This window comes from Phoenix dactylifera, chromosome 1 (genome assembly GCF_051530095.1).
Source record: "Phoenix dactylifera cultivar Ajwa chromosome 1, Ajwa_hap1_PhDact_Kaust_v1.1, whole genome shotgun sequence".
Taxonomy (NCBI): Eukaryota; Viridiplantae; Streptophyta; class Magnoliopsida; order Arecales; family Arecaceae; genus Phoenix; species Phoenix dactylifera.
This window is the reverse complement of record NC_143190.1, coordinates 53,187,501-53,199,877: the sequence shown is the minus strand read 5'-3', so window position 1 is coordinate 53,199,877 and position 12,377 is coordinate 53,187,501. Positions and strand designations below refer to the sequence as shown.

The following is a 12,377-nucleotide window of genomic DNA, read 5'->3' as shown; positions in this document are numbered from 1 at the left end:
GGCACGGTCCGTGGCGTGCCGTGCCCGGCCCGGCCCGCCAATAGACGGGCCTGGGGCCGGGCCGGGCTGGCGTTCCGTGCTGGACGGGCCGTGCCCGGCACGGCCCGCTTCATAAGCGGGCCGGGCCGGGCCAGGCACAGCCCGTTTAGTCCTTGGGCCCGGTGGGCCTGGGCCGGGCCGGCCCGGCACGGCCCGTTGCCCAACTCTAGGTCGGGTTGTACGGTTGGAACCCAAAATTGCTTAAAATTCAAATAGGTCGGGTCGGGTTTGAGTTCGATAAATTCAGACCCAATCCAGAAAATAGAACAAGTCCAATTTTAGAACCCGACTCGGCTCCACATGTCCTCCAAAATAGGTCAGATTGGATCTAAGCGGGTCTGGTTGGGTCGGGTCACAGTTGAACCCTACCTATTTTATAGCCTTATGTGCAAGATTATTAGGTCTTCCATGTGCCTGTAAAAACATATGCTAATGCTACATGTTCATGATCTCGAATCGGTTTCTTTCAGTAAAACAAACTACCTATATCCACACACCACTCTAATGCATTTTAACAGATAGTTATGACACAGGAAAGCTTGAAAGGGTCCATCAGGCAAGCTATTGACATGTTTCTCAAGGCAGAGCATGATTAGCTATTTATGTACACACAAAGGGGGAGAAAAAGAAATAAGAGTAAATTACAAAAACCTTCTGAGATGAAGGTGAACTATACTTACCTTTCTGAGATTTATTTTTATATAGTACTATAATCCATAACTTAAATGTTAGTCAATTCATTAACCTTAAATGGAACCCAAATACTATGCTAGAAAAACTTTGAAAATGACCAAAAATATCTTAAATGATATATCATCTATTCAAGAATATGAGAAAGCGTGTGTATCCTCGTTTTACTCAAAGATAATTTTGACTTTTGATATGAGATAAAGAGTTTTACTAACGTTGTTAATTTAATTGGATGAAAGTGCAAATTTTATAAACTATTGGATATAAGTGTAATAAAAGGAAATCTATGAAAGTTTTGCAATTTACTCAAAAAAAAGGGATAGAAGTGCCAACGAGATGATTGCTTATCTTAAGAGGCATTACTCTTGGAGAAGTTTAATTTTCTTATTCTAGGAGTTCACCTTATCATCCGTGATCTTTTCATCCCCATGATTGGATATTAGATGTTCTTTGTTAGTTCTCAGGTCCTCATCTACTATCTTTGCTTGCTTCTCTTTTTTTGTTTAAGATTTTTCTCTTTCTCCTTCTTTTCCTACATGAAATAGTTTGAACATAATAGGCATGTTATACTTCATAAATCAATCCTCATTTCAAACTAATAGTCCAGGTCAAAAAAAAAAAAAAAAATTGTTTAGTGTCTTAAAGAAATGAAGAAATTAGAAGGTTTTATCTCCATTATATAGAACACAAGGAGAAAAATTGTATAAGATATAGCCACCATAAAGCTTATATAGGACATTTTAGAATTTTTTAAAGTAGAATCTAAAGACCATAAAAGCAAGTGATCACAATTTAGGAGCTAAAGAGAACAATCGGAAGATAGATAAATAAATGCAAGAGTGTTTACCGAATATAAATGATATGCTTATTTATGTTTTTTGGTAAGTTATTGACACTATAAATAAGCTATGGCTAAAGATTCTAATATTCAAAAAGCATGGAAATGAATCAAAATTATTCAAAATTGAATTACATGAAATTATAGATGTATCTTTATGAATTGTTCATCCAAATGCAAATTTTTGTTTTTTTTTTTGGTAGAATCCAATTGCAAATTTTGTTGACATCAAACTTAACCAATAATACTGAACATACCATGATATGCTTCTTAATTTATTTTGGCAAGTAACCAATAGCTAAGTTAAAGATTTGAAAGTCAGGAAAAAATATATATATAATGAATTCATGAAAAATATACAACTCCAATTGCATGGAAATATCTCAAATAATTTATAGCCAGAATTTGAATTATTTAGAATCTGCCAATGGACTTGGGCCTTTTTAACATTGCTCTCTTTAGCATCTGCATTGGGGGGAGGTGCTAGATTTAGCCTGTAGGATGTCAAATTGTTAACTAGCAGCAATATTAGAAACCATTGTAGAAAAATAACTTTTTTTCCTTGTTTTTTCCATTGATGATTGTTTCTTTGAGATATTGCCCCAGGGATGCATAGTGTCACACTCGAGAAAAATCTACACAGGCACATGCAAAAGGCCTTCAAAATGACATTACAAGAGAATAAATGTAGGTTGATGACATGTTTACCAATATGGCTTCTGGTGCTATTGTTTGTAGTCTTCTGTTTTGGTCATCCATTTTTCATTTCAACTGTTTTATCCCATTAACATGTATGCCTCCACTTTTGCTAGTTTGTGGTTACCCTGAACAAACCGATCCTCTCTCTAGTCTCCACGTCAGGCGTTGGAACAAATCCTTGGTTTCCCTATCAACCATTATAAACATTATACCTGTACTAGTTTCAAAAAGAATCTATTGTTGCCTTCCGGATCAGTCATATATACCGAAAGGCGAATAAGACAGCTGATTGAGTCACCTTTTATATTGCTTAGCATTTTGATGGTATTTTTTGGAATAACTATGAGATTATTTTTCCACCTTTACGTCATTTTTTTTTCCAGATGTACTCGTACTGGAGTTGGATGATCTATTCAGTCTATCAAAAAAAAAAAAAAATCGTTGCACAATAATAGTAAGAATTTAAATAATAGCAGATATCATGCTATTATAACATAATTATTTATTTGATAAATAGTGATTATAACAAAATTATAGCATTATAATCTGGTTCTGATTCACAGATACTCTAGATCAATCGTGTTGCAGAATTTTCTATGCATCATTCTCGATCATATTTGTTATCAAATCATAATCACTAACCTTACGAGTTAGCAACAATCAGATTTTTTTTTTTTTAGATGAAAATAGAAATTTATGTAGCTCTAATGTAAGTATATATTGTCTGGTCACAAGAAAGGAAAAAAATTAGCAGCCTGAGGACCCGACGACACGCCTATTACGCCAACCTCAAGGCCAACAGTAAAGTACATGACAGCTGTGATTTTTATGGACGGATTTACAGTTGTCAGGAAAGGGGACGCAAATTAATCGGCGTCCCTTTCAGGGAGTCACATGCACTACCTGAGGCCCCGAAATCTGCCACGTGGTGGAGGTCACCGGCTTTGGTCCACTGCTGGGCGCAACAAAATCCAGCAGCGCCGTATCTAGGAAGTGGTATTGTCGTTGGTAAGTAAATCCCAGCGGATCGACTCGGGGGCTCGCCTCACCCTCTTCTCTACGGCGATTTTGCCGGTACTCCTTGTCCGAGTACTGGCCCAAAGAGAAGCCCTAATCCGAGGTACTTGGGATTCTTCTACTCTTTCTGTATCTATTCTGTATGAATTCGTTGCAATTTTCATGTACATGATCTCCTCTGCCTCTCGATTTTGATCGTGCCCTTCTCTGTTTTCCGGGTGGAGATTGTGAGGTGATTGTGGTTTTTGATGGGAGGACGGATGGAGGAGGGTTGGCGTTATTTTGATATTGGTTTTAATTTTTCTGTGTGTTCTTGGGGTACTGGGGCTGTTGATTTGTTGAGAGATGTTTTGTGATTGATTGGAACCGGGACAAAGGGGAATTTGGAACTGGGATTTTATTGGTCAGTTAAGGTTTTTTAATTGCAAGCGCTCGTGCTTTATTCTTCTTGTTCTTCTTCTTGCTCTTCACGAGTTACAGTTTTTGAATGAAAAAAGAGTTTGTTTTTTCAGTAACAGGTGATTTGACATCCAGTGCTATAGTTTTAATTCTTCATCTGAAAACAGGTGATTTGATATCTGGTGTTATTGTTTTGATTCTCTATGTGGACAATTAGTACGATTGTTACAAATTATGGTAGTGATTCTTTTTGTTCGCAGAGTCTTTTTTTTTTTGTTTTTGTTTTTTATTTTTAACCATACTGCTGTGCTTGCACCAAAAAGAAACAAGCAAGTAAAATTATTTGATACTGCAAATTAAGAAAGGGAGAAGCAAAGAGGGACATCAATTTATTATTTGCTGTGGGGCATTTATCCTCACATGATTCGAACTCTGTGGTACTTCTCTAACTGGCCAATGCAAGTAGGGGCTGAGTTTTTAAGAGGTGGTTGGAAATATGTATTGAGCTAAAATTTTGATGCATGTAATGAAGATCAACATCTTAAGGGAAAGGAATGAGAAGAAGTTCCCCTGGCAATGTGGATTATTGAAATTAATTAGTGGGCATATAATTTTGTCCATCAACATTCTTATCGTACTTGGTGGCAGTTCAAGAGACCATATTCGAGCACATGGCTATAATTTTGACCCCTCATTTAGTGCGACAACAATGCTTGTACTCTCAATCAGGGCTTTGATATGAGGAAGCTGTTCATGAGAAGCTTGTGTTTGGTTAGATATGCGGTCACTTGATGAATAGATGAGCTGAGCTTGAACTTTGTCTAGCTTGTTCAACATTGGCTTAGTTAAACTTAAAATCTACTTAAATAATATATATGTCTATATGGATATATAATATTATCATATATTGGTTACTATTTTGTAAATAAAATCTTCTATCTGTAATAATTTGTTCTAGTAATATAATTTTGGGAAAAAGGAGAAGAACATACTTCAATTATTATGTTGAGATCTGGTCTTGGAAACTAGTTAAAAGAGAGAGAGAGAGAGAGAGAGAGATGGAGAGAGAGAGAATGTATGGGGAAGTGTGGGGGACCTCAAGCTCTTAGCAAATCCCATAAGTGAGCTGTTTGCGAACAACTTGAGTGTGGTTTGAAGTTAAATGAGGTGTCGAGCTTAGCTCAAGCCTAGCTAGCTTGAGCTCATCTCAATTATACATCTTCTCTTAATATGTTCTCATTAGTGGGCTATTTTTTTATGATGATTTTGGCTATTTCTATATCATAGCATATTGTCCATCAATTGAAGGGAAGGAAGGAGGACCTTTTTGCTTGATGGTCGAATCTCTTAGCTAGTCAGGACCAAGGCGTACAAATGCCTTAACAAACTGAAGAGTCTCGTGAAACATGTTGTTGCTTAAATATGGACTGATTCAATGTTTTAAATCCCAGCAAGATGGTGTCTCGTCCTGTTACTATGAGAAAATGTGACCAAGATGACCGCTGGGATGTGGCAGAACAGTGTGGTGTCTCGTTTTGTGGAGAAACTGAGACACCCCTGCCACACGGAATTTAAAACCTTTGTCTCATTTACTAGGTAGAATAAAATGATTTACACCATATTGATCGTCCAGAGTGAAAAAATTTAGGCAAATAATGGTATTCTTGCCTCAAAAATATCGAACATAAATTGTGGGGTTGAAGCTGAACTTAGAATCATGCTATGCTACTACTTAGAAGATAGATTTGAGAAAAGCCAACTGCTGAATAGGATGTGCATATACTACCCACAGATCATCACTTGCAATGATGTGAGATAGTCATACTATTGCTTAGGCCTTGTTTGTTGAAATTTCCCTTGTGCTATATTCTTTATAAGTCAATAATATATTTTTCTTGCCATAAAATCTTCCAAATGGGTAAACATAATTTGAAGATTTCCTCCCTTTTACCCTACCAATGAGATTATACAGCTATAACCGTAGTTCACATCGCGAGCAACCCCATCTTGCTAGTCTTTATGTGGAATTTATTGTTGCATCTTTTCAGACATTCTTTGGCCACTTCCTCTCTTTTATTGTTTTTAGTAGTTCCCCTGACAATCTATTGACCTTCGTCGCCCCCTTCCCGACTTCTCATTATAATTTTCATTTTATGATATCACATTGATGCATTCTTTATTGCATTCCCATTATGAAAACCAAGAGGACAAAACTAGAAAGAGAAATCTGCCTATAACTATTATTAACAGCCTGATTTTGTAGTTGCTGGGGTCAACTTTCATTTCCCTGATTGACATGCACAGGAAACCACTGCCTCTGTTTTTTTACTTCAACCATTGTCCTAGGATAATTGTTATAACAATCTGTGATTCTGTCTTTATTGCATTCTGCAGGCACTTGTTGTGGGGAAACCTAATCAAAATTAATATACTAACTACCATGAAGATACTTTGTGCCATCGTAGTTCATATTATGAGATAATCTCTTTCTTTAACCGTTTTCATATCAAATGAGACACGGCATTAAAGTTTTGAACTTTTTATACCAAGTCAACTTGAAATCCTTGATTGATGTACCATTTTACTATTTAAGATATACATTTGTGGTGAAAGCTATCTAACTTCCTGTTTCAGTCTGGTTGAATCTACTGGTTACTTCATCCTGTCCTGCAGTATGCCTGCAATCCAAAGGCTGTATGATGCATGTAAAGTATCGTTCTCTCCTAATGGACCAATATCTCCAGAAGCTCTTGAACAAGTTCGCTTTATTTTAGGTGAGGCAAGAGTTTGTTATAATATCTACACATTCCCTCCATGTCTTGGAATCCAGGATTATGTGACTGTTACAAGGGCTAAATTTCATATTTATATATATTATATATAAATATGTATATCGATGGATGGATGCATGCATGCATATGCATATGTGTATGTGTATGTATTTGTATATGTGTGCATATGACCTTTTAACGACTCTTTAACTTTAAAATACAAATGCGTAAACAAGGACATGACTCGTTGATCATGCTGATGACATATATAAGAGCCTTGTTTTTATGATATCATTACCATCTTCATGTTTTATTTATAATTTTAAGCAGCTTGTAAGCTAATGACATAATACTCTCTACATTTCGTGCTAGCTTCATACTTTATATAAATATGTAGCTCAAATTGTTTCAAAGTCTTGCTGTTTGTTTTATAAGTTATTGACATCTTTTTCTGTTGAACTGAGTATGATGGCACGGTCATGTGATATGTGTAATGAAGATTCAAAAATTCTGATAAGAAATAATGAGGATTCAAAACTGTTATATATAAGAAAATGAAGCTTCTAATAGTAGAAGGGATGATTCTATTAGCTTCTGCCTTTTGCCTAGGGGACCATGCTAATTGTGAACTCTGGCTTCTGCATTTTGATCTGGCACCTTATTCTTGAAAACTCTTTATTGCAGCTTGATTAAGGATAACCTTATCATATCAATCTTACATTGTTTACATGGTATTCACTTAGTTCTTTTTTTTTTTTAATTCTGTATTATAATCTTTTTCAGTAATTCCGCTAACCTGCAATCATTATGTCATCTATATGAGTAATAATACAACAGCAAAATTAGAGGGTTTGACTATTTAGTAGTCTACACATACATTTCCTAGGAGTTTTCTCTTTTGGAGTTAATAATTAGCTGCTCCACCCATATGTGCTCCTGCACCCGCTGCCAATACAAGCAGCTATTTTTTAACTGATAGAATGACAAAGAGGGACCAATAAACTTTGACATATATTTTTGAAATAAAATGTTAAAAATATTAAAGTACATGTTATATCTATAACTGACTCTAGTATCAAACATGATATATCTATAGTTGACTCATGTCATCTGTTGGAGTGAACTTTCTTTTAATTCTTTTTGCTCTTTCTTTGTATCTAGGACGATTTAGAAGGTTACAGTATGCTTGAGGAAAAGGCTGGTGTCTGATTCTTAATAAGACTATCGCCGCTTATTGAATTATTTAGGTCTTCATTAGCTGCTTCATGTAAATATTCAATATTATCAAAATTTATTGGTTGATTGTGTTGAGGTATATGAATAATCTTTTGATTATCTTGACAACTCCTGAGGTTAGAGTAGTGAAAGCAATCTTTAAGGAATGTGAACACAAATATTTGATTATTCTGTTAATCCTGTTGTTAGGTGAGGAGAAAATCTTTCACAGTGATCGGAGTCTAAGAAGGAGATTCTTTTTTGACCCTAAAAGTTGATAAAGAGATTTAGTTTGTTTGGAGATCCTCTAAACTATATAACCAGCCACTTTGACGATCAAGGAAGCTATTCAGCTCAACTATAGTCATTCAATGCACTTTTCAGGTGCTTACAAATTAAGTTGATGAACCTGACTTTATCTGGTGTGCTGTACTGGTAGTCATCCCAGGATGGCTATAGATCAAATGAAAACATCAAGTTTGTGCTCATCTCACAGTATCTTGATATGGGTTCCTTGTCCTTCTAGATGTATGTGTTGAAGATGCAAAGCAACCTTGAGATGCTCATGTGATGTTAAAATGGCCATTATTTTGTTATGTAGGCATGCATGGTTTTGGATTGTTGGGTGGTCTGGTATATTTCTGCCTTTTCAGACTTAATCACCTTATGTGGGCCATGAGAAATATATATTGTGCTTATAATGTTGAATTGAATGTATGTCTTAGTCTAATATCATATACAAGATCTTATGGCTAAAATTTATGCTTGTTTCGTTTGTATTATATTTGCAAATATTATATCAATTATCTGTCTCTAGCAGCATGGCAGGACATTAAGTTTTTGAATATGATGTAAGCATATCGATTTTTGCATTTAACATATCATGCATGCTCATGCGCTCGTATAATTTGCTGTTATAGGATAATTTTTGCTTGGACATCTTACATTTTTCTGACACGATTTTCAGATGAGATCAGGCCATCCGATGTGGGTCTTGAACAAGAGGCTCAGGCAGTACGAACATGGAAAGGCTCTGCACATGGTTTAAATGGGAGAAAAGGGCGTAATGGGAGCAACCAATTTTTGCCTCCAATCAAATATTTGCATATACATGAATGTGAAAGCTTCTCTGTAAGCCTCATAATAGCTTTGCATGACTAAATTTTTTTTCCAGTTGCTTTGGATGCCTTAATTTTTGGACTTATTACTAACCTATATCTTTTATGCGGTATTTAATGGTTTGAAATGATGTTCGTTTTGGAATATGAGTTATGTCCTATTGAGCGTAATTGATGTATTCTAGGATTCTCTAAATATGTATGCAGATTGGTATATTTTGCATGCCACCTTCGTCCATTATTCCACTGCATAATCATCCCGGAATGACCGTTTTGAGCAAGCTTCTGTATGGTTCGTTGCACGTTAGATCGTATGATTGGATAGATATAGGCGATCCCATTTGTCCAACAACAGGTGTGTTTGGTCTTTTTCATTAATCAGGCTTTTTTATGTGATATATATATATATATCCTAATATTTGGTAATATTTTGTAATCTATAAATGGTATGATGAGTTATGCACGAATATGAGAACTATTTTGAATTTTCTCTCACATAATTTAAGGTGCAGCAGTTATCTACCTGGAAAGCCTATCCATTTCTAGAGTAAGCTAATCTGGTTTAGGTGTTGCTTTTTTCACTTGACAGAACTTAGGAAATTGCTGTGGATGTCTTAAAATACAAGAAACATTTGATTTGGCATGTAGAAACATACTTTGTTTGCAATTGTCGACAATATGAGAATAAATATGTAACTCGGACAAAAAGGAAGAGTTATTGGCTTTAAATATTAGCATAACAAGTGCTCATACATATACCTCAAGTAGTTAGTTATCTGGGGGAATGGATGTGTGGAGCATCTGCATTTGACAGGTGAAACAGGATACAGGGTGGAGATGGTAGAGCACTACAAGAAGGATCAAATGGTGTCTAGTTGCTCTTTTGTAGTGGAGAAACTTGCTAGAGCTGATTGCATATGCCAAATATGAAGGCTTGCTGGTGAAGAGAAGATGCTTTCATGAGCTTGAACAAAGTACTTTCAAGGAAAGTGAAGACCACCATGGGAACTTTTTTAAGAATAATCTTCTCTAAATTATTGATAAAGATGGAGAAAGGGGGTAATAATCTGTTGAAATGAAGATTGATTAGAGCTTTAAAATCTGTTCCATAATAAACCCCGAGAACTTGAATATGATTGGACATTTTTAGCATAAAAGATTTCATGCTACCAACAGAAAGTATTTACCATTTTTTGGCCTATTTTAGGCATAAAAAGATAAAAAAAGAGAAGAATGAAGTGGAGCGAGGGGATCATACCTGATTTTGTCTTGGATTGGGGCTCAAAATTATAAAAATTCCCTTCTCCCCAGACTTTCCTCACCTTCCTACTTTTCCCTTCATACTTGCAGCAGAAACAGGAGGGCTCAGAACTGACTCTAACCAAGTTGTAACGGGCAGAAGCGGGCAATTCTGCTTGGTTTGGACCTGTTCCCACCAAGTCCGAAACTAAATCTGCAAATCAACCTGGTTCTGCCCCAATTTGTTATGGTAATACCTGAACCCAGCAGCTTAGGTTGGTTTTGCAAACCTTGGAATAAACTCTTAGAGATGTTAACATGATGGCAGTTCTGTGGTTCATATGCATAAGTAACTCGTCTTACCATGAGAAAATGAAAAAGAAAGATTATCATCATGATTGCTGCAATGCAAGTATCTTCCATACTATGGTGAATTATTGTGGCGGTATGTGTGATCTTTGACATTGATAGCATCATAGAGATTGCGTCACAATATATGTTCACTAAATGTAGATTTAAAGGTGGAGTAACATGTAAACTGATAGCATGCGAGGCAATGGTACTTAAACACCCATAAATTCTTGATGCCCAATAATTTGTTCCTTCAAAAGATTGAAACAAATTAATTTGCTGCAGTATTCTTCTGTTTCTGTTAAACATATTTGTATCTTTCTTCTTTTTTTTTGGTAGTGAGACATTTACTTTTTCTTTTGAGGAAAGGCAATTTCACGCTGATATGACTTAAAGGTGCTTCATTGCAAGTTTATTGTAAGTGTTTGAAATTATAAACTTGTCATAAATTGACACTTGGAGAAAATGAAGCGTCAAGGTGAGGATGCACATAGAGAAACTTGAAGATATTAAAAAGGGAAAATCAGAAGGCCAAACCTAAAAGAAATCTGAAAAAGGGAAAACTTGTCACAACATCGCTTTCTTGTGCCTACCTCTTTTTTTATATATATATAATTTTGGCAGGGACAAGTACATTGTGTGGGCTTGGTTTGAAAAATATGCACATGAAGCAGAGATTATGTGCGCCTTGTATTTGTGTTTAAATAGCTTTGTTGAACTGGTTTGTCCTTGGCATCTCGATGAGTTTTTTGTTCTATTTTGGTTTAAAAAAGCTCAAGTTATGCAAATGATGACATTTTCATCTTTTAGTTTCTGTGTTGCTTCATTGGTTCTTGATGGTGGAATGCTTTATGAAGATTATTTAGCAATATGACGCAGTGAAAGGAAAATAAAACAACTTTTATATATTGTTTTGTCTGAATTTTCAGCTAGACCAGCAAGGCTTGCTCGAGATGGTGAAATGTCTGCACCCTGGGGGACAACAATTCTATATCCTACAAGTGGTGGTAATATCCACTGTTTCAAAGCGATAACTCCTTGTGCTCTCTTCGACATACTCTCTCCCCCCTATTCATCAGAAGATGGACGGCATTGCTCTTATTTCCGGAAGTCTTCGAGAAGGGATCTGTCAGGTGAAATAGTGCTATTTAAGCTGATATCTTCGCCTTTAAGTTGCTAGTTGCCTTGAGGCACAAAAATTTTATTACCCTCGTTTCATTTGATCTTGTTGTAGGTTGTTTGCCAAGTGGAATAAAGGCCTCTGAAGTGGCTTGGTTGGAAGAGTATCAGCCTCCCGACAGCTTTGTTATCAGAAGAGGACTGTATAAGGGCCCCGAGGTTACTACTTGAGGGTTTTAGTTTGGTGTAGCATACCTGTCGATCAGATTGGCCTTTGTCAACAGGAATATGGGCCGAGGATCTTGCTGTTAGCTGTCATATGATTTTTTAAAAGTAATGGGAATAATTAAGGTTACTGATATATGGTTTAGAGTTGGTCTGTACATGTTAATATGTATTTCTGTTATTATGGTCCTCACCTTAGACTAATGGATGAATGAAATTCCCATTGAGAGAACTGTAAAGAAGTGCAGCTTCTGCAGCTGTTTCTATCATTTTATTTTGCAGGATGCCATCGTGGTCTGCTGTTTTTGATCATCCTAAGTTTTAAGTGACATAGTCTTTTTCCCATAAAGACTTCAGTGCTTTATCTAGATTCCTAATGGCTATTCCATGCAAGTAAGTGCTGTTCCAGGCTTTATGACAGCCTGCAGACTGGAGTTGTAGGTAAATTTGTTTTGGTGGTATGGGTGTCATTTACTGGATCGTATCCTTTAAACTATTTTCTTGTTTTTTTAAAGAAAGATAAACCTTTTTATTAAATAAATGGCTTTCCCCTTATATTTATCATGTGGGTATCTGGAAACAATAAAATTGTACTTTGGTCGAAAATAAGCTAGTATTTAGCTTGCATGTCATTTGAACCATTTCAGGCTTGCTTTG

General features: G+C 36.0%; 1 protein-coding gene across 2 annotated transcripts; it reads left to right on the top strand.

Annotated features, from left to right (window-relative positions):
- Nucleotides 1-3,162: 3,162 nt before the first annotated feature.
- Nucleotides 3,163-11,989, top strand: LOC103706887 (plant cysteine oxidase 4-like). 2 transcript variants are annotated; one of them, XM_008791152.5, is made up of 6 exons: nucleotides 3,163-3,386; nucleotides 6,317-6,456; nucleotides 8,636-8,799; nucleotides 8,994-9,141; nucleotides 11,306-11,509; nucleotides 11,611-11,989. In XM_008791152.5, the coding sequence occupies exons 2-6, from the start codon at nucleotides 6,357-6,359 to the stop codon at nucleotides 11,724-11,726; spliced, it is 732 nt and encodes a 243-aa protein (XP_008789374.4). In that variant the 5' UTR covers nucleotides 3,163-3,386; nucleotides 6,317-6,356; the 3' UTR covers nucleotides 11,727-11,989. The 2 variants fall into 2 exon arrangements, with proteins under 2 accessions (XP_008789374.4, XP_008789376.4); XM_008791154.5 differs by having other exon boundaries at nucleotides 3,262-3,386; nucleotides 6,356-6,456.
- The last annotated feature ends 388 nt before the right edge of the window (nucleotides 11,990-12,377 follow it).

What these genes read in the sequence shown, in the direction of transcription:
- LOC103706887 (XM_008791152.5), top strand. Translation starts at nt 6,357, where the DNA reads ATGCCTGCAATCCAAAGGCTGTATGATGCATGTAAAGTATCGTTCTCT. An exon ending in ACAAGTTCGCTTTATTTTAG is followed by an intron (nt 6,457 to 8,635) that starts GTGAGGCAAGAG and finishes CACGATTTTCAG; the next exon opens with ATGAGATCAGGCCATCCGAT. An exon ending in TCCCATTTGTCCAACAACAG is followed by an intron (nt 9,142 to 11,305) that starts GTGTGTTTGGTC and finishes CTGAATTTTCAG; the next exon opens with CTAGACCAGCAAGGCTTGCT.